The sequence below is a fragment of the Amblyomma maculatum genome, chromosome 4 (assembly GCF_055883805.1).
Source record: "Amblyomma maculatum isolate TAMU_Amacu chromosome 4, ASM5588380v1, whole genome shotgun sequence".
Lineage (NCBI taxonomy): Eukaryota > Metazoa > Arthropoda > Arachnida > Ixodida > Ixodidae > Amblyomma > Amblyomma maculatum.
Genome location: NC_139347.1, coordinates 86,538,050 through 86,558,936, shown reverse-complemented (window position 1 = coordinate 86,558,936; position 20,887 = coordinate 86,538,050). Strand labels below are relative to the sequence as shown.

Here is a 20,887-nt window from a genome sequence, read left to right as displayed (position 1 = left end):
TGTGAATTTTTGCTGAAATGCTGCGTGTGGGGTTTCTGATGCCATGGACACCTAGCTGTCTCCTTTCACTAAAGGTTTGCCATGATACGACACTGCAAACGCTGCACAGCCGATGTCAGCCATATACTGATCTGTGTGAATGCATTTCTCATGCTTCTGCATACAGACTTTGCTCTCTTTGGACGATGCAAATCTTTGTATGAAAATAGTTTGCGCGAGTCATGCATATCAGTGTACTCTTTTGTTGGGGGGCATCCAGTGTGATGCAGGTTTTTGTGCAGGCTGTGCGGGTTTTTTTTCTTTCTCTCGCCTTCACATGCGCTTTATCCCTTCAAGGAAGCAAAAGCAGGTTGAAGCACAGTAAAACCTCGTTAATTTGAACTTTCGGAGACCAGGAAGAAAAACGTTCGAAATGTTAAATTAAAGTAAATGATTGTCCCCCCCCCCCCCCCCAAAAAAAAAAAAAAAAAAGAAGAGTGAGTACAGAAACCATCCACTTCTCAGTAAATTCATTTGGTGAAAATCGGAGTGGCGTGCATCTTATTTTTAAAACCTGCGTTGACATTTGCACACTGCTAATGTCATTGCAGAAGGGCTCAAGAAATGACCGTGGCCTCTTTGGCTTCCTTCTTGATGCAGTGCAAAGCAGTAGTATCCCCTCACTTTCATGTGTCAAGAGGTTGCACTGCAGAAACTGCAGACAGCATGGAGCGAGCGCACATTATCAATACACGGGGAGAACAGGTTCATAGAGATGGAAAGTGAGGAAATTTGTTGATGCTGAAACTATAGACATCTTGTCTAAATTAGTACAGTGAAACCTCGTTGAGCTGTAATTGGCCGGAACACGAAAAAAGTACGTACTAAACGGTGCTACAGCTTAACAGGAGTAGCGTAAAATTACCCACTTACCTGCCAAAAAACAAGTGGAAACAGGCAGTAGGTTGAAAAAAAAAAAATGCTGCCTTTATTTTGCACTGCAAAAGTCTGTAATCTTAGTCTGACGCCGCGGTGCTCTAGCAGCGACAACAGCAGCTTCAAACTCATTCAGGCCACGAGCCAGCTTTTCGGCTAGTCCCCTTTTTTCGGCGAACAGCCGCATGGCGCTCACAGCGCGCGCAGCTTCTGCCATTGTTGGGCCCGGGTCTTCCATGCTTTCTGTGTCGTCGTCGTAGTCGCTGTCAGTTGGAGCCACTTCCGCCGCCACTGAGACAACGATGGTTTCATCCGACATGTCTGGCGAAGTTTCTACTTCGTTGTCGACGTCCCTGAATTCAGAGAAGGTAATGCCTACTGAAGAACCTTCCCACTCAAGTACTTCGGTCAGTAGGCTCCCACATGTTTGGTCCGGGACGTCGGTGATATCGCTTGCGTCGTCTGCGTCACCCGCGCACACTTCGTGAAAATCTGCGTGCTTAAAACAGTTCTGCACGGTAGCAGACTCAACCTGCCACCATGAGTTTTCCAGCAGGTGAATCGCACCCAGCACGTCTATGGCGTACACCTTGCCGCATTCCAGTGCAAGCAGCATCCTGCGCAGTAGGTCCTTCCTGTAGAGCTGCTTGACAGCTCTAATGATGCCCTTGTCCAAGGGCTGGGCAATTGCTGTGGTGTTTGGTGGCAAAAACACCAGCTTCAGCGCCTTGAGGCCATCCACCGCAACGTGCGCCGATTCCTTGTCAAGGATAACACTAGCATTTCTTTCTTTCGCCTCAAAACGGCGGTCAATGAAGCGCACATACTCTTCAAAAAGCTTTCCAGTCATCCATGCCTTGGTGTTATTCCTATAAAGGACTCCTGATGGCAGTGGGGCACCTTTAAAGCACCTTGGCTTGGCTGACTTGCCAATGACAAGTGGCAACTTCTCGCTGGCAATCGCTGTGGTGTTTGGGGGCAAAAACACCAGCTTCAGCGCCTTGAGACCATCCACCGCAACGTGCGTCGATGTCTTGTCAAGGATAACAACAGCATTTCTTCCTTTCGTCGCAAAACGGCGGTCAATGAAGCGCACATACTCTTTAAAAAGCTTCCCAGTCATCCATGCCTTGGTGTTATTCCTATAAAGGACTCTTGATGGCAGTGGGGCGCCTTTAAAGCACCTTGGCTTGGCTGACTTGCCAATAACGAGAAGTGGTAACTTCTTGCTTCCAGACGTATTGCATGCGAATGCAACTGAAATGCGGTCCTTGGCATGCTTGCCGCCGGTGCACGGTTCTCCCTTGAACGCAAGCGTTCTATTCGGCAGCAGCTTGAAGAAAAGCGCGGACTCATCGAGGTTAACTATGTCGTCAGGCGCATAGTCTTCCAAAATTTGTCCAAGCTGGCCATTCCTCCAATCTTCTGCGCCTTCAGTCTCAGCCGCAGCGCCTTCTCCAGCTACGGTCTTCGTGCTTATTCCGTGCCTTGCTTTGAATCTGGCTAGCCAGCCATTGCTGCACACGAAGTTGTCATGGTTGAGCTGCGAGGCAAAAACCAGGGCTTTCTCAACGAGGAGAGGTCCGCTAACTGGTAGGTTTTTCGACCGAGCTGTTTTCAGCCATCGCACCAGCGCTTCCTCCACATCCGAAAATGTTGATCCTCGTACTCGACACCTCTTCGCAGTCGCGGCAGCACTGCAGAGTAGCTTTTCTCTGGCATTCCAAATGCCACACACAGTAGTTAGCGGCAAGTCTCTCTCACATGCAAGCACAGATTTTTTGCCCCTCTCTCGATGGCACGGACAATCTCCACCTCATTTATACTAAGTACCCGATGTTTGTCCAAGCTTCGGCATGATGCAGACGGATAGAGAACTCTCGACGCACACCGCTCAAAGTCACCTTGTCATACGTGCGAAAGTGTCCCTAGGCATGCAAGGGACACGGAGCAAGAAGGGGTGATCGCTCGGACTGGTCCAAAATAGGGCCCGCTAGGGGAAGGACAGAGTATGTGGATGACTCCGTGATCAGCTCCAGCGGCATGGCGCTCGGAGGCCACAGTAAGATGGCGCTAGTTGTATTATCATCATCATCGCAGCTGCATTTGGCAAACTTAGCTCCGATTGTCATTGGCTATGTAGCTTGCTATCGCATCGGTCGCGTTCATGCAGGTTTGTCACAACGCTAGTCAGTCTTTTGTGAGGCGGTACTACCGCCGTGAATTGTACGATGAAAAGTGAAAATGGTACGTGCTAACCGATACATCCGCGATAAGCTGGTACAGTTTATGCGGATGCAAAATGCATTATATTGAATAGGTGCAGAGTCTTTACTACTTTTAAAACGAAACTACTGTTAAAGCGGGTACTTTTTAACGAGGTTTTTTTGTATTTGCATTTCCAAAAAGGTTTTACTGTGTATTAAAGTGGGCCATAGATAATAGTGTTGCACATTTTCATGCAGCTATAGCTTCTTTGAAGGGAACACTGCATTGAGTCTTGCTACTGCCAAATTATTTATCTATTTTTTCTTTTTCACTGCAGGGAAGACATGTATGCGCAGGACTCCATCGACCTGCTCACCAACTCTGGCATCCAATTCAAGAAGCACGACGAGGAGGGCATCGATCCGTACGAGTTTGCCCAGTTGCTTATGACCTCGGGGGTGGTTCTCTCCGAGAATGTCAAGTGGCTCTCATTTCATAGGTAAGCAGCCGGTCACCGCAGTGTGGCGCTCCCAGTGGCTGCGCGTCGCTGATGTGCACTTACCTTGTCCGACACATGTGCAGCGGCTACGACTTTGGCTACATGCTAAAGTTGCTGACGGACCAGAACCTGCCCTCCGAGGAGTCCGAGTTCTTTGAGTTGCTGCGAATCTACTTTCCGGCCATCTACGATGTCAAGTACCTCATGAAAAGTTGTAAAAACCTCAAGGGAGGCCTGCAGGAGGTGGCTGAGCAGCTGGAGGTGAGATCTATGAGACAGTACTCGAGGGCGGCATGAAAAGTGCTCTGCAACACTTCTCTGCTATGCTTTAGATGAATTCTTTGTCACGCAGATACTGAATTAAAACAAAATTACAGGAATCAGTGAACTAGAACGCGAGTTATTAAGGAATGAATTTTCAAAATTGAAGCAAACCAAAAATTTCCCTCAACTCAATTTTCTCAGCCTTTCGCTTTCCCATTTCACTTGCCCAGTGACGACACGTGCGGGAACAATCGAAACTGCCTACATGAACCAATGTCACAGAATGGCCAGTGGCAGGGTGCAGTTCCCCAAGGTACAGTGAGGAGCTGCAGCTGGCAGGAGCAAACATCACCAAAATCAGAGTAACCAGTGGCAGGATGCAGCTTCCCGCGTTAATGGGAAGTTGTATATGGCAGGAGCAGAGTAGGCGTCAAAAAGTGGCAAATCTTTCTCGAATATGGAGCAGAAGGTAGAGATGCCCTCAAATTATGTCGCAGGATCCCTTTAAAGAGACCTGTTTTAGGGAGTGCCTGTGCTTAATAAACATAAGTGTCTGGATATATGCTTAGTTTAATCAGTCCAACCATATATTTAAAATGATCATTGGAGAACGATGTGAAGTAATACGCATTCAAAAAGCTTGGACACATTTTAACTGGCCTTGTGTTTGTGTTCAAACTGCACTTTTGGCATGCGAAATCAAATTGCAGTGAAAACAAATTGCACGTGCAAGAGAAAAGAGGAGGAAGACATTCGTGGCAGCTCCAGTGGAAAAAAAAAAAAAAAATAAAAAAAAAAAAGGCTGCAATGTGGCTTTGTGTTGTTTGTTGCACTTTTATTGTGAACGTTTTTGATTGATACTTGCATGTTTTTCTATTAGCTCTGAGGGAATTTCTCTAGCAACTGATTACATCAAAAGGTTTATTGACTATTTGACTATTACAGTTGAATCCCGCTATAACGAAATTCACGGTGCACGAAAAAAAATTTGTTCTCGCGGAACTTCGTTATCGCAAAAATTTGACGTGAAACGCAGAAAGAATTGCCCAAGCAGCAGCAAAGGCGTTTAATGCCAAAAATCTGTAAGCTTGGTTTGCTTACGCTTCACGGCGAGCAACGCCGTCACGCGATTTTCGCACTCGGTCAGCAAACCCATTGCAACATCGTCGTCTCGGACAGCAACGAAATTCCTGATGACATCAAAAGCGTCCATCACCTGTACGGCGGTTGCCGCAGCCGGCGCTTCCTGTACATCGTCGTCTTCTTCATCGGAAGAGTCCTTATCATTCCGGGCAGCTTTTATGATCTGCTCATCACTCACATCTTCGTGAACAACAACACAAGCGTCAGCGCCGATGTATTCGTCGAGCTCGAGATTAGGCGGCACGGTTCCTATTTCTCCCAGCGTTTTCCAGGCGGCCGCGATCCCCGGAGCCGGTGACGCCTCTTCGTCGTCGTCTGTAACGCCTGGTGTTAGGCCAGCAGAGTGTACGGGTCGACCTTCGGCAAATCCGGCGTGCCTGAAACAGTTCACAATTACTGAGCGCCCCAGTGTGCTCCAGGCAGCAGACATAATCTGCAGTGCCACGTACAAGTCCACCTTCGTGTCTCGGCCGGTTTCAGTGTTAAAAAGCAGCCGCTGAATTAACCTCCCGCGGTGAGCGCGCTTCAGGCTAAGAATCACGCCCTGATCGAGAGGCTGTAAGACAGACGTGCAATTGGGAGGGAAAAACCTCAGCTCCGTGTTAGTGAGCTTGACTTCGTCGGAGTGATGCGCTGAACAATTGTCCAAAAGCAAGCAAACTTTACGGCCCTGCCGCTTCATGTCGCGGTCGAATGCCATCATCCACTCGGTGAAAATAGCGCGGGTCATCCATGACTTGTTGTTCGCCTTGTACTGCACAGGTAGGCTACGAGTTCCCTTAAAACAGCGCGGCTTGGCATTTTTGCCTATGACTAACGGCGGACGCTTGTCCGAGCCATCCATGTTTGTGCAAAGCAGCACTGTGATGCGTTTTTTGCTGTGTTTGCCGCCGTGACAGCGCTGCCCCTTGAAGTCGAGCGTCCTAGCCGGCAACATCTCGTAGAATAGCCCGGTCTCGTCGGCGTTGTAAATGTCTGCAGGCGCGAAGTTGCTTAAAATTCCGGCCATGTTACTCGCCTTCCAAGTAGCTGCTCCGTCCACGTCTGCTGACATTGACTCGCCGCACAACACTTTTCCAACGATGTTATGGCGGGCCTTGAAACGGTTTAGCCAGCCAATGCTGGCTTTAAAATCATCAATGCCAAGTAGGCATGCATAGTTCAAGGCTTTCTGCTGGACGATGCTTCCGGACAGGGGGACGTTGCTGGCTCGTGCTTCCACAAACCACGCATGCACTGCTTTGTCCAACTCTTCATGGAGGGGCCGCGTCACCTTTTTGTGCTTCGAGGATGTGCCTGAAGCAAGTGCCATTCTCACGCTGTCCTTATTGAATCGTTGACAGCGAACTTGCAGGAATTCCGAAGTCTTCAGCAATTGCCGCTTTCTTCCTTCCGCTTTCTGCTTGGGCGATTATTTGAGCTTTTTGCTCAAGGGAAAGAGTTTTGCGTTTTTTCACTTGCGTTGCCATCGTGTCCTGCGGATGAAAACTCGTCGTTGTCGAAGAGAAAGGCAGCGAGTGAACAACGCGACCACGACACAAAGCCAAAATGGCGGAACTGCAATCACGTGATTTCATGCTTAATGTGGCTTTGGATTTGACTTGGACTTCTCGCCAATAAAACTAGTTTCGGTTTCGATTTTGAACGCGAAAATTTCGTTGAAGCGGAAACGCTCTGCAAAAATGGTTCGTTGTGCAGAGAAATTTAGGCCATTAATTCTTATAGGATACTCGCGGGGAATAAAAAATTATTCGTTGTCGCGGAAATTTCGTTGTGGCGGTATTCGTTGTGGCGGGATTCAACTGTAGTGGGTTAAAATCCAGGAGACTCTGATACAGAGCGGTGAGGGAAGTGGTCTCTTATTTTTATTTTCTTTTAGTAAGCGCTGATACTGCACTGGCTTCTGGAGTTCTGCATTGTTTTGTTGAGATGATGATATCTTCACTGCATGACATGCTGAGCAACATTTTTCCCGCTTGTATTTTTTTGGCATGGTTTACACGCATGCACAAACGTACACACAGACAAAAAGGAGAGGGGGGGGGGGGGGGGCATTGTTGATGATTGGAAGTGTGGAGCTGTGAACACCCATTTATGTGGGATATGTGTCATTGCAGCTCGAACGAATCGGGCCACAACACCAGGCGGGCAGCGACAGCCTGCTCACAGGCGCAGCATTCTTCAAGATGCGAGAAGTAAGTGCTCCCCGGATCCAGGCTAGAATTCTCAGTCGCCAGTTCCTGGCTGGAGGAGGCTGTCAGCTTAGCCTCAGCCACCAGTTCCTTGCTGGGGGAGGAGGCGAGTGATATGTGCTCCTCAGTGTCGTGGGGGGAGCACACCTTGACAGACTCTAAAATTGTTTTGCATTCCTCTATTTACTTTGTTGCCTAAAGATTTATGTGACATGCTTGAAAAAACAAAACAAACAGGTTTGGTGCAGTTTGTGTCGGGAACACATTTCTTTGAGGCTCTCTAAAGGTGAGAGAGAGTGTTGTTTTGCAATAAAATTCTGACTACAAAAAAAAAATACATACGTCATTTGCTTATTTTGTCCAGATGCTTTAGTTGTGTATTGAGCACCTCCACTGATTTTATGTTAGGGACTAGCAAGCCGGGTTCGAATGAAAGTTCTTGGAAAATGCCGAGTCAAACAAGCGTATAGGTTTGCTTAAAAGGTCACTGAAAGGTATTCCAGAAAGTTGGTATCAAATTGTTACATTATGTACAGTACAGACCACTCGGTCTTCAGGGTGTGTATAACATGCTAAAAGTGAGGTGGTAATTCACAATGCAGTTTTCGAAATTGCTGCTTTCTGCGACCCACGGTTTCGGGCTGCACATGATGTTGGCAGCGGAGTGCTGGTTGGAGCAGCGCTTGAGCAAAAAAAAGGCAGTTTGCTAGCCCGACCCAGCAGGGAACCACAGAGCATCTCGTTACTTTGCTCTGTTGGATAGCCACGGGGGGGAAGGAAGTGGGGGAAAAAACATGGGGATGCTTTCATAGGTGGAGCAAAGTACCAAAACACTATTCGAACACATAGTTTGGATAGCCAAGTATTCAATATTTGATTTGATCCGAATGTTTGCTATTTGAAATCTCCTAAGGATTTGTCTCAGGCAATTGTTTGTAGGACACCTTTTTTTTTTTATTTATTTAACCCTACTTTCTGATAGCACCACGATGCATCCACAATTCAAGGCCGGACTCCACAGACACTTTATAGGTGCCTGCACTCCCGCGCGTAGCCAGTCTGTGTGTGCATGCAACGGCTCACGCGAGCAGATGCAGGAGTGACGACCACGTACAGTGCAGGATTGCTGTTAGGCAGATTTTAAAAAGAGCCAAAGCTCGAGCTAAAAGCAGCCAAAAGTAGCCACGCCATTTGACTTTGAATTTGTGGCCAAATAGAACGGAAACAATATTATCAATGCCGTTTTATCATCTCTGAATAAATTGCAGCACGTTGAATGAGCACAAGAAATAGAATATAGAGCACAAATATTTGATCCTCATGCTGATTTGTCAAGCCACTATAGTATGTTGCAAACATATATACCGTATTTACTCGCAAATGCTCGCACCCCCAACATTGGGCGTCAAAAATCGGAATTTTTTTTCCTTGCATAATCATCGCACCACCAATTTTACTACCGCGAGAGTCGTCTGCAAGTAGTAACAAGCGCCATCTTTGAAGCGCTACTGAACCTAGCTGGCCTTGTGTGCACTCACTACCAGGCGGCGATAGCGTGCTCATGTAAATCATTATCATCGGTTATGCTAGTCTTTTTTTTTTTTACCTCCATGATGCTTGTAGTCGACTCCATTTTGCGAGGTGTCTGCATCTCGTTTCATTGTTTCTTCGTTCTGTTCGTGTTACTTGCTTTGTTCCACCGTCTACCGTGTTCTTGGTGCCGCATCGCGGTGGGGCCGTACGCAAGTGATACAGCTGCTTTTAAGCCGAAAGCTTTCGAGTACGGGCTACAGCATAGCAACCGTGCTGCCAACAGGCACTTCGGTGTCGAGTTCTCTGTAGTGTGCTACTGGAGACAGCGATTGTCGATACAGACTTGTATCTGATCAAGAGTAGAACTATATGGTCTGCTGTGAGCATTATACCATGAGGAGGAGGAGGAGGAAACAACTTTATTGAAACGTGGGGAGTGATGATGAGGCTGCGTGTGGCAAATAAAGTGGTTTTGCAATTTGTGCTTTTGGCAACCCTGTACTTTTATAACAAGGGTAAGTTCTGCTTGAAAGTAATGTTTTGGTTATATTTACAATAGCTGACCTATGAATGCCAATTCGCACCTATTTAAATTTGCTTTTAGCTCACCAAAACTGCATGAAAATTTTCCTCTCGTAATTATCGCACCCCCCAACTTAACATCAATTTTGCGCGAAAAAAAGTGCGAGCATTATACAAGTAAATATGGTATTAATAAATATTCAGTGCATGTGCACTCGTCTTATTCAGAGTAGCAGAGATGAGCGATCAGTTTAGCAATCGTAATGTACGAGAACTAGGGGCATGTGAATATTGAAATTTCGGAACACTCATGTGGGGGAAAGAATGCGTTACAATATCCTATCAGTGAAAAAAACGACAGAAATTTAAAGAGTAGCAAACATTGTACATTTAGGTTATTTTGGAATCCACATGGTATTTGCAGATAAAATTAAACTAGAATTTATACACCTTTTCAATAAGTGGTTGCTGGGCGCTGCCACCACAGGGCTCGCAGGACTGCATTTTGCTCTTGTCGCTAGCGCGATGGAAGCCGCAGCAGAACCAGTTTTTCTGCAATCCAGAGAGGAGGCATTTCAGGCTTTTCGACATCGGGCGAGCTTTTCAGGCTTTTCGCCATCTCCCTCGCCCCATGAAAAGGTCTGTACCGCACTGGAAAAAATTCAGTATAAATTATATGCAGGGTTTCGTGCACTGTTTTTTTTCTTTACACGGGAAAGATCTGCTTGAAACCGGCTGGAGCTGTCATATTGCTGCTTGGTGCAGTAAACATTCGTTCGGCCTTCGAGGTACCAGAAAGAAACGTCCAAATTAACCCAAAGTGGAAATCATCGAATGGGCCTGAACTATCGAAAACTGTTTACGCCACAGTAATTGTATTTGACGAACACCTGCACGATGGTTGTCTACATTTGAGATGAAATTGAAGTGAGAATGACATTATTTCTCAGTTTCGTCAACCTTTGCACACGCTGTCTGGAATGCTCTCTTCATAAAAGGAATGGGCCCCCTTCAAAAAACTGCCCAGTCGCGTTTTGAGGATGCCTTACTGCACAGTCTAGCGTTTTGGTGAAGCGCGCCTTGCGGCGAATTCGAAACTTTTCGGTGTATTTGGTCATTTTGAAAAATTCTCGATATGAGTTTTTCTAATCATACACCCCTAATAGGAACTCTGGATGAATGTTGTGTTCCCAAGACAATGTGTAGCGTCAGCCGTGCGCACAGAGCCAGTATGCGCATCGTTGGAGTTTCACCACATTCTCAGTCTCCCTTGTCTCAGGTGCTACACGTTCTAAATTTCTTCACGGTGGTGATAGGCGATTAGTTATCTTTCAATATTGGTTTTTCTTCCTCTTTGCAGATCCTCTTTCAGTGCCTCTGTAAGTGCATCTGTTTAATGTTACTTTGCTCTTTTCTTTTTTTTTTTTTAGGCAAAAGCCTCACTTGTCTCATGAGCGACTGATACCAAAAATATCACTCAATTTCATGTCAAAATTTTGCCTCAGCTAATTTTTGCGCTGCTTGAGCCTGGCTTGCTAAATGCTTGGTGTAGAATTCTTCTTGGCACAAGGTTGTGAAAGACCCAATCGGGGGCTGTGAACGAAATGCATTTTATGCTTCTATGTGGAGTGCTGAAATAGAGCACTTCAGATGCCTTGCTGATGGATGCAATAGACTGGTCACCTCTGGATAACACATATGTCTTAGAGGAATGGAATTTAATACAACAAATGCACTTGCGTTGAGGTCACATTTACAACGAATATTTTGGCCTGAAATTTGCATGCTCAGATCTTCACTTTGAGGCTGTGACTAGGAGGACAGTGTGGAAAGACGGTAAAGGAAAAGGCGCGGCAGGCGGGGAGCACGAAAGCAGCTGAGGAGCAGCAAGTTTGTGAAGCTTAATTGGTGGGATAAAGAAAACCAAGCGAGTGGGTAAGAGAGCTTCGAACGTACAGCACATTCAGAGGCGACAAAAGCTTGTTATAGTCATGGCCGTCCAGAAATAGTATGTGAACACGCAAGGTGTTCCTGAATGTGTTGCATGGTTGTGCTGAATCAACAGCTTGGAAGACAAGGACATAGAAGGCAACAAAACAAGCGTTTGCTCACAACTGAAATTCACTGTAGCAAACTGAGATTAAGTAGCCGAACGAAAGGCCACTGATCATGCAATTACCGAAATACTCAAAGAAAATCATGTCACAACTGCTGCAAACATGCCCTGATCAAAAAATCCTATCTCACTGCAATATAATGCTACGCCTGCCTCACTGATGCACTCGTCGCCTAGTCGCAAGGTATGTCTAGCCTCTATGATTTTCCGGTTAAAATGTCTGTAGCTGAAAGGTATGGGTAACCTTCACATCTCTTACAGCGCACAAATACCCAACACCGCTTGTGCTTTTGCAATCGCACATTAATACATCTGCCAGTTAGTCTCAAGTATTCCCTACCATAGGATAACTGTATTGAATAGGTAGCATTCATATGGAAGGCACGTAAATGTGCCCAAATGTGTTTTGCATAGGTGACACAGGATATGCAGGGAAGCAGCATTGGCCAAGTTTTTATTTAGCGATTTACTATATTGTATTCCTCATGGCAACTTCTTTGTGAAGTTTTTTGTTATTGTTTCTTTCCTTTTTGGTCTGAGGGTGCCCCGGCGGTTAGCTGGTGTGGCTTCAAGATCATGTGGTTGTCATTGTGATTTTTTTTTCCATGGTAGCATCGTGGTAGTATCAACCGCCATTTGCTGCTGGTGATGCAAATGCGCTGCACAGATCTGACCATGACAGGCATTGATGCTTGCGTGTTACTTGCCGCAGTCACCTTACACTGATGCAAAAGGAACATGCTGTAATGGTGTCCCAACTGCTGTGACGCCATGTCTGCTGAAAACTGGGTCCTAACGTCGTCTTTCCGTTTTCAAAACTCGTCAAGTTTACAGGCACTTCCCTGAGACAGTGTGTCGCAGGTCTTGTGTGTTATCTGGCCATCAGATCCCTGTGCTGCACAAGTATCTGCTGCCGGACGCACGCCTCAGGTATGAAGAGTGGGAGAGATTTATCTGCGTTTTGCTCTCTCTCTATAAGAAAGATGTGCGGAGTTGCTGTGGCTTGTCATCACTGGAGAAGTTCTACTAACGAAGAAAACATGCAAAGCTGTTCAATTCAACTGACTTTTTGTTCTTGCCGAATCCAAGGAAGACAGACTTACTGTGTTGTTGTACCCAAGAGTTCTGCGCAGCCAGCTTCGTTGTAATGACGAGTGCAGGCACTGAGAACATGTGGCTCAGTATGGTCTGAAACTCTCGAAATGAAAAGGACAACCTCATGAAGGCGTGTTGAAATGAAGGATGCTGCACAGAAAGGAGAAAAGTGAGAAGTTTGCACCTGTGAGGATGAAACCACTTGCCCACTGTGCATATGAAGCACTGTCAAGATGCATGAAGATAAGATCAGGGTTTAGTCTTGAGCCCTGTTTGGTGTTCACATCCTTGATTATGCTTTCGTGTTGTATGTGCACCGATCCGTATATATCTGCAGCTGCTGTCCTTTGGACCGAAATGCATGCTCATGGATTGTCGTTTCGTCTTGTTATCTGGAGAATCGGTTGCAACCTGCTGGACAGATCAGTGTATTGACAGCATTTGGCATCTGTGTGGCTTCTGACCTCCGCGGTAAAAGGTGCACTGCAAGGTGCAGTATTGTCAGCAAATTGACTTGCATTTGACGAAATTTGCAAAGTGCAGTTTGCTTTCTTGTTGGTAATAGCCACTGTGCCAAGTTTCCACGACACACTATTGTCGTTTTATGATTGTGGCTGTATTGAAAGTTTTTCTATTGTACCCAAGTCAGCATGACACGTAATGAAGAACTGTTAAGGAAGAGGAGGTTGTGCGTTCAGCAGTATCAACTATGGAGCGCCAGCAGCATGTTCACCCAAAGGCCACTTGCTTCAAGCAGCTGTACTTGCATTGTACTGGGCATTGGTACCTAGATGCACCATATCAAGAAGGCTACTAGACTGACATGACAGAATTCTGGATAATCTTGTGCTAACCGTTCTGCCAACCCTGCTCAGAACATTCAAGTGACTGCGCTGAACACTGCCATGGGAAAAGAAACTTTGGAAAGAAGGAACTGAAAAAACTCCGTGTCAGTGTTTGCACCATTCCTTAGGATTTCATCCAACAAACAGCCAGTCCTGTGCTTCGAAGCCAGCCTCAAGTGCTCCAACAAATGATGCACATCACTCTGGGACAGGCAGTCACGTGCAGCAACACGTGATCGGTCCTAGCTTACAACACCGAGCTGCAATTGTGCCAGCTGCATTTGGATGTGGTGCAGCAGTGTGGCTTCAGCTTGTTTCAGAACCATGAGCATGTGCTATTTGTTATTCTATTATCCACTCATCCAGTGAGATCTGGTCGTGTGCTATGTGTGGGGAGTTGTGCCATGGCATCACTTTCACTGAACAGTAAGATATTAAGCAGCAACTTTTATTCCCTATAGTAATGCCCCTAAGTGATATTTGCGCTAAGCAGTTGAGTAAAATACTTTGGGGACACCTATTTGCCATTATCTGTGGTAATGAAACTGCCAGAGTATCTCACTATGAATTTTAATACATGTCCACACTTACTGTGCATAACACATATTTCAAATCTGGATGTATAGCAAGCTGCAAGATCTGGAACCGTTGGGGAATTTTTGTGCACCTGGAAAAATGGGGGAATTTTCAGGGCCGCATAAAAATGTGGCCAAGTGAGGAAAAAGGACTGAATGAAATTAATGGCATGGCTTGCCATGAATTTTGAGGGTACTGAAAGGGTGACCAGGAACACAATTCGTTCAAATTGGCATGACATCTTTTTTTCTTGTAATGTATACATGTAACAAGTGGCATCGTGCTTAATTTATACTCTGGGACAACATTCTGTGGCTATGCAGCAAAACCTACTGAGGCGGAATGCACCAGTTCACTGTGCAGCAGAATATTGTCCCTGTAGAAATGGGTCCTGCTCTGCAATATTATGCTGTCGTGGAATTAACATTGTTATTGCACAGAGATTATACTACAATACTAACCAGCGTTTTGCGCTTCGATGGAGGTGAAACGGATAGGCATTTATGGTGTTGTGCGATGTTGGTGATGCATGTTAAAGAACCCCAGGCGGTCTAAATTTCCGGAGCCCTCCACTACGGATATCTTCACAGCGCGAGTTGCTTGGAGACGTTAAACTTCATAAACCAAGCCAAACCGAAATTATCTAACTTGTAGTGCTGTTCAGAGGTCATGCACTATTTGTGTTATGTGCAAGACACTATGCCGCCCTCGTGTGGCATCAAAATCTGTCTGGAAGGCTGGCCCTCATGCTCCGTCGATTTCATTTTCACTGTGGCATTTGCAGCTTCAGTAAATAGATTTTCTTCATGTGTTCTGAATGGATTTAGTATGTTGTCCTTTATGATAAGCCACTGTTTTCCCACCTCTCTCTCTCTCTCTCTCCAGTGGTCATGGAAGTTTCCACTAAAATAGTAAAATCATTGAGAATTTAGGGAAATTGGAAAGAGTAGCTTGACAGACATTTTGTTTAAATCGGTAAAGTCTTTCATTTTCCTTGGCAACTACCTTCTTGTCTCTTCCTCCTTCCCCCAAGAAGAGATTTCCTTCTCCCTTCTTTGTCACCTGTTTCTTCCAAGAGGGGTTCTTTTGCTGTTGCATTGTCAACAGCTTTTAGTATGATTCAACATTCACACTACTGTGAGCACATACACTTGTTAATTCACCCTTTCATGAGAGCTGAAATGCTAAAGTCCAGATTGAAGTCCCTTGATGCACAAGAATGACTCACTGCAGTAACTAACTAGTGTGGAATGCAATTTCATCATTCTTTTTACAGCGAAAACTGTGATAGGATTGATGTAGTCTTAAGCCTACAGAATGCACAATATCAGCTACAAGACATAATTAGTCTACAACATTTTTTTTTTTTTTTCCGGATTTGGCAGGACCCAGGAAATGGTCTGAATAATTGAAAAGTCTGAAAGATCCGTGACCTTGAAAAAAAATCACTTTTCTGCGAAAAATCGGCTTTACAAATCGTGAACTTCACTGCTCTCCTCCATTTTTCATCTATATGTCAATAACAGGGATTTACAATCTGCTGTTGTGGCCAGCTTCCGCATGCTGCCGATGTGCATGTGTTAGCATGATCCGATACAGCGGGTGCACCGCTGGGAAGCATGCAACTCATTCAAGGTGGTCACCGCTTCCTGCACAAGTGGACTGTGCTAAGCTGTAACCACTATAGCCCTCCAGTTAGAATATCTCTGCCAGTCATGCTTTCGTCATGTCCAAGCCGCTTGACGACGTACTAAGACACTCATGCCGCCAACGAATGCACACACCGAGAAAGCAGTAATGTTCAGTTTCCATGTTAACGACAGTAGTGAATACCGCGAGATGGAACTCGCGGGAAAAAAGCGGACGAAACGAGAGCCTCAATGAATACACCGAACCCCTCTCCTTCTCGCCGCTGTCCCCCGCGGGTGGCGGCGGCAGCGTTGGAGCAAGCCACGGCGGACAGTGCTCACTTTCCATTTTCAGTTCAATTGCGCGCTCTTTCTGGGCTGCCGCGATGACAAGGCTGTGCATTTTCTTATTGCCATTGCCTCAAACGGCAACGATGAACAAAGTCAAGCTAGCCCGTCCGAATGACTCTGCTTCGCCTAGCTTTCACGGTCGCGCAGAACCGATTATTTGCGACAATGGTGCCCGCTCGCATCTGTATCATGCTGAAAAAAACTATCTTTGCAGTATTGCCCGCGTCAATTTGGTCCGAAAAATTGAATTTTTGCACAACATGCGAATACAGCAGAATGTGGAGGACCAATTGGCATATGCTATACTCTATCTTGGAAGCTGTTTGCAGCACTGCAAGAGGCAGGAACGACCTGGCCCAGTCCTGGTGCCTCTTGCCCCTGCACACTATAAAAGATAATTGTGCTGTTGCTGTGTTGCTGCTGTTGTGCTCTGCCAGTTCAGAGCACGTGAGGTGCTTAGGAGCACGATCTCCTGTTACAGATAATTTCCGATTGGACCAGGTCACCCCTGCCTTAAGCAGTGCTGCAAGCAGCTTCTGAGACAGAGTGTAGTCCGCTTTTGCTGATTGATGAGCCAAGCTAGCATTGTTAGCGTATTATCGTATATTGTAGCCATCAGCTAATTTTTCCTATGATGCTGATTCCCACAGTATGTACTGTACTCCAGGTGATGGGACATGCTACGAGGGCATCAAATATATGTTAGGCTCCCGGATAGAGGCAGAGCCTGGAAGTCCTTGACTGTCACATGCATGCCACACTCATGCAGCAGCACACCTCTTACCTGGTGTCAAGCTTTTAACCATTTCCTTCGAGGTCTTCATCAGAGTAATTGTGCCTGAATGCATTTCCAAGGGCCTGACTTTCTGCCCACACATTTGAAGAAAATGGTCAGATTTCAGCCCAAATATACGTGCAACTAATGTGCAATGCAGACTTTGGAACATCAAGTGTTTTAGTGGGGTTCAGATCGCAATGGGGGGGGGGGGGGGGGGGGATGTGACTATGACTAAGGGAAACTGTATGGAATGGCAGCATTGTTTGTTTTTCTTTTATGCCCGAATAACTTCACGGGTAAATTGTAGGGTCCATGCAGGACTTCTAAATTTGGCTGAAACATCACAAAGACTACCTCTATGAATTGGTTGCATTACCACATTACCATATTGTTTCACGGCCCCTTTAATTGAAACTGTACTTGCATACATGTGGTAAAGATAGTGTTACATGTAAGATGAACAGTGGTACACCTAGTGTGATGAACCAAGCCAAGATGGCTGACAGTGTACTAGCCCAAGAGCCATGGCTTAAGTTTCACTCTTTCAGCACTCCTGGAAGTCATCTTCTAGCCTTCTAAGCACTCAGTGACATGATTGCTGTGCCATTTTTGCCAAACTGCACAAACACTCAAATGAAAAACGAGTGACCTGAATCTAGCTTCTTTTTGCAACAAAAGTCATAGTCTTGGATGGTAAATCTGAGACTGTCTCGATACAGAGCACATTTCAACAATGGCAGCAAAACAAATGGATTTAAATCCATTCACCCATTGCTTTGCTATGCTCTCCATGAGCAAGGTGGTAAGCTCAAGACAAATTTTTAAGAAAACGAGCACTTGACAGCTGGTTGAAAAATTGAGAACTGCAAAGCATGCTGTGAAAAGAACAAGAAGGGGGTGCTGTGGGGGAGAAGCACTTTGAGAGAGAACATCGTGAATTAAGGAACTGAAGCTCTAGGTATCTAGGTGCAAATCTAGCCGGGTGTATGTAAAACAAGATGAAGATGGTTACACGGGTATTGGTTTGGTTTTGTGGGGTTTAACGTCCCAAAGCGACTCAGGCTATGAGAGACGCCATAGTGGAGGTCTCCGGAAATTCTGACCACCTGGGGTTCTTTAACGTGCACTGACATGAAAGCACTGAACAAGGGTAGAGGGGTAACAAGCCTCAGTTCGCAAGTCGAGCCAACGTTTCGACAAGTGGTCTTGTCTTCGTCTAGGCAGAACGATCCCAGATCCCTCCCCAGCTTTTCTTTGGAAGCAAAAGCTTATTTCAATCCCTGCCAGTGATGATCGCTCTGCCCAGGCGAAGACGTCCACTTGTCGAAATGTTGGCTCGACCTGCGAATTGAGGCTTCCCCCTCCTCTACCCTTGTTCAGTGCTCTTTCATAGTAGGGTGTATAGTAACTTGAAAAAAAACTGGGACTGTTGGAAATTTTGTGTACCTGGAAAAATCTCGAATTATCAGAGATGTGATAAAAATTGTGGCAAATTGAGAAAAAATGATTAATTGAAATTAAATCGTGGACCTGCCGTGAATTTTAGCAGTACTGTGAGTGCCCAGAACATGGCCTGTTCACAATAGCAGTCATGCCTCGTTAATACAGGCAGTTTGGTTCTGAGAGAAACTGTCTGTAAAGTGACTCATCTGTAACAATGAATCAAGGAGAAAAGATATAAAAAATGCTGATTAAAGCCTGCTTCTGTGCATAGTGGTGACCAGTGAAGCTGATATCTGTTTGGAAGCCCAGTACTACAGACAATCTTATGACTGAAATAATGTGATGCAGCTTGACATGCCTAGTGGTCTTTGATAGCTTAATGACATAAGATGGATAAATGAGAACTTCTACAACTGCACATTTAGCCGGCTGAAAACAACCAGAAGTTGGCTTTCTACTCTGCACAAGCTTAAGAGTTTTATTCGCAGTGAATTGGGGAATGCAAAAAAAATTGTAAGGTACATCGGCTGAGCAACTTGGCGCTGTAAAGCACTAAACCATGAAAGGAAAGGGAGATCTTTTAAATTATTTACACTTCTTGACTGGCCTGCACTTGAACTGCAGAAAATGAGATGTCTGGATGAGTAGAGATTTTACTCTTTATTACTCATCACTATCCATTTTAATGCAACAAAATACAAAGGCCTTTGAAGGCTGACAGCACGCTCCATTTTTTATGAAGCCTAAATGCATTAGAGGAGTTTGGTCCCCCCCCCCCGAAAAATCAAAGCAAAAAGTTCCATAATAAGTTTTCATATCAGTGAGGCATGTCTGTATAAGGAATGGCATCTAGTCTGTTTTAGCTGTTGTCTTCTTCCACACAGTGAGTGCTGCCATTTACTGGTTGGTTCTGTAACCAGCTGCAAACTCCTTTGTAAGTTTGGGCAGGCATCAAAATCAATCTGGAAAGCTTGCCATTGTGCTGTGTTGATCTAGATTTTATTGCAGTATTTTACGCTCTCGCGTCATACCCTTAAAGGACGAGCTTAAGTGTTCTCAATAACATTGCACCTTATGCTGGTAGGGCGAGATAGGAGAATAATGTAGCAGGCAAAAGAAGCTTCCGCCATTGCTTTCGCAATGCAACTTGGGTTAAGCAGAGCTAAACCATAACTAATTTTTTTGTGGACTAACTCATGACCAGTAAACATGTAGAATTTGTGCACTTTTGATGTTCTTTGTGAGGCTCCATGCCACCCTAGAATGGCATCAAAATCAATCTGGAAAGCTTGCCATTGTGCTGTGTTGATCTAGATTTTATTGCAGTATTTTGCACTTTTTTCTTTTTTTTTTTTAAATCTTTTCTGCATTTTTCATTATCGGTTACTGCATTTTGCCACCTCTTCAGTGGTCAGGGAAACAAAGTTAGGGTATTTAAAAACATTATCTTGCTAGGCACACTGACTAGGTAAGATGTAGTTGCAGTCTGATTGGGTAGCAGAGGCTAGGCGGGATTTTGTGTACCTAATTAGGGATGGCAGAATTCAGGTGTATAGGCGAGGTCAATAACTTTGCTGGATTAGGGTAGTTAGTTGCAAGCAGTACAGACATAGAGGTGCCTTTTTCATATTGCGGGCACGGTGTGTCTAATGATGTTGGGGAGTTTGGGAGTGGAGAAGATAAGATACACAATGCAGCTGGCATCAAATTGGCCTTAGTTGAAGAGGCAGCAGTGTTATCTAGCATTGTGCCTGCAGTTGTGGCTTGGGAATTGATGTAGACGAGCTGCAAGTTTGAAAGCCATAAAATGTTATGACAAGCACTTTATGAGGTGTCAATAAAGTTCTTCAGCCAGTCAACCTTTGAATTCTGCTTTTTCCCCATTATGCCTCCTCAGATGCACAAGATTGCATTCACAAAATATGTTGATGTCCGAATGCAGATTTAGGTATTAAAAATGAATCAGTCCATTGGTGAATGAATAATCAAATTTTATTTCTGTTACAATGAAAATTGAGTCCTTGCAAAAATTAAATTTTGAAAAAGAAATAATAGACCCCTCCCTCGCTTTGCATGACACAAAGGGACAAACGAGTGCAAAAAAAAATAGAGTGCAAAAGAATAGTCAGATTTTGTCCCAGTAAGCAGATGCTGGTTGGTCTCTTTCTTGGTGAGCCACTTTAACCCCACACGTACACATACCATACTTGCGAATTTCACACAAATGTTTGAGCAAGTGGCTTAGGCCAAGACTAGGCCAACCACTCAATTGAAGGCCGTGCTACATGGCACATTGATGGCAGCTGTTTGCCTTGGAGCCATCCTGGCATGGTCTTGGATTTGGTGGTAAATGCTAGCCCAAGCCACATGTGCAAGCATTTATGTGAAATTTTCTTGCGACAGTACATACATGCGTACGTACATGATATTGTTCTGCGATGACATTACTGCAAGTAAGCACTTAAAAAGATGCACCAAGAGAATTATGAGGGTGTCTCAATTGCAGGAACTTGATCTACATGCTCGAAGCATTCTTATAAACTTTGAACTATTGCCCTGTGTGGCGGATTTGGCAGTTGAAATCAGATAAAATGCTCCCGCCTTTTTTCTTTTTGAACTCTCCTCCGAGAGTAGGAGGAGTCATGTGAAGTTCGCTTGAGGCAGTCGTGTGGCTGCTCTGCCGGCGGTGGAGTAATAGGCAGAGTGAAACTGTGAATACAAATGCTCGCATTTGGCTTGTTTCGGTGACATGTTCCCTGAAGCACAAATACACAAATTT

The 20,887-nt window shown here is 45.2% G+C and overlaps 2 protein-coding genes across 2 annotated transcripts in view; one reads left to right on the top strand and one right to left on the bottom strand.

The window, feature by feature from the left end:
- The window catches only part of Pop2 (CCR4-NOT transcription complex subunit Pop2), a 47,700-nt gene that overhangs the window by 23,833 nt on the left and 2,980 nt on the right, over nucleotides 1–20,887 (top strand). The window contains exons 4-6 of the mRNA XM_084602080.1: nucleotides 3,461–3,622; nucleotides 3,706–3,883; nucleotides 7,147–7,224. Of these exons, the coding sequence (XP_084458206.1) occupies nucleotides 3,461–3,622; nucleotides 3,706–3,883; nucleotides 7,147–7,224 (418 nt within the window). The remainder of the gene's footprint in view (nucleotides 1–3,460; nucleotides 3,623–3,705; nucleotides 3,884–7,146; nucleotides 7,225–20,887) is intronic.
- LOC146191570 (coiled-coil domain-containing protein 134-like) overlaps nucleotides 9,811–20,887 on the bottom strand; it is a 41,005-nt gene continuing 29,928 nt past the window's right edge. The window contains exon 7 of the mRNA XM_084602083.1: nucleotides 9,811–9,828. The gene's annotated coding sequence lies outside the window, so the exon portion shown is untranslated. The remainder of the gene's footprint in view (nucleotides 9,829–20,887) is intronic.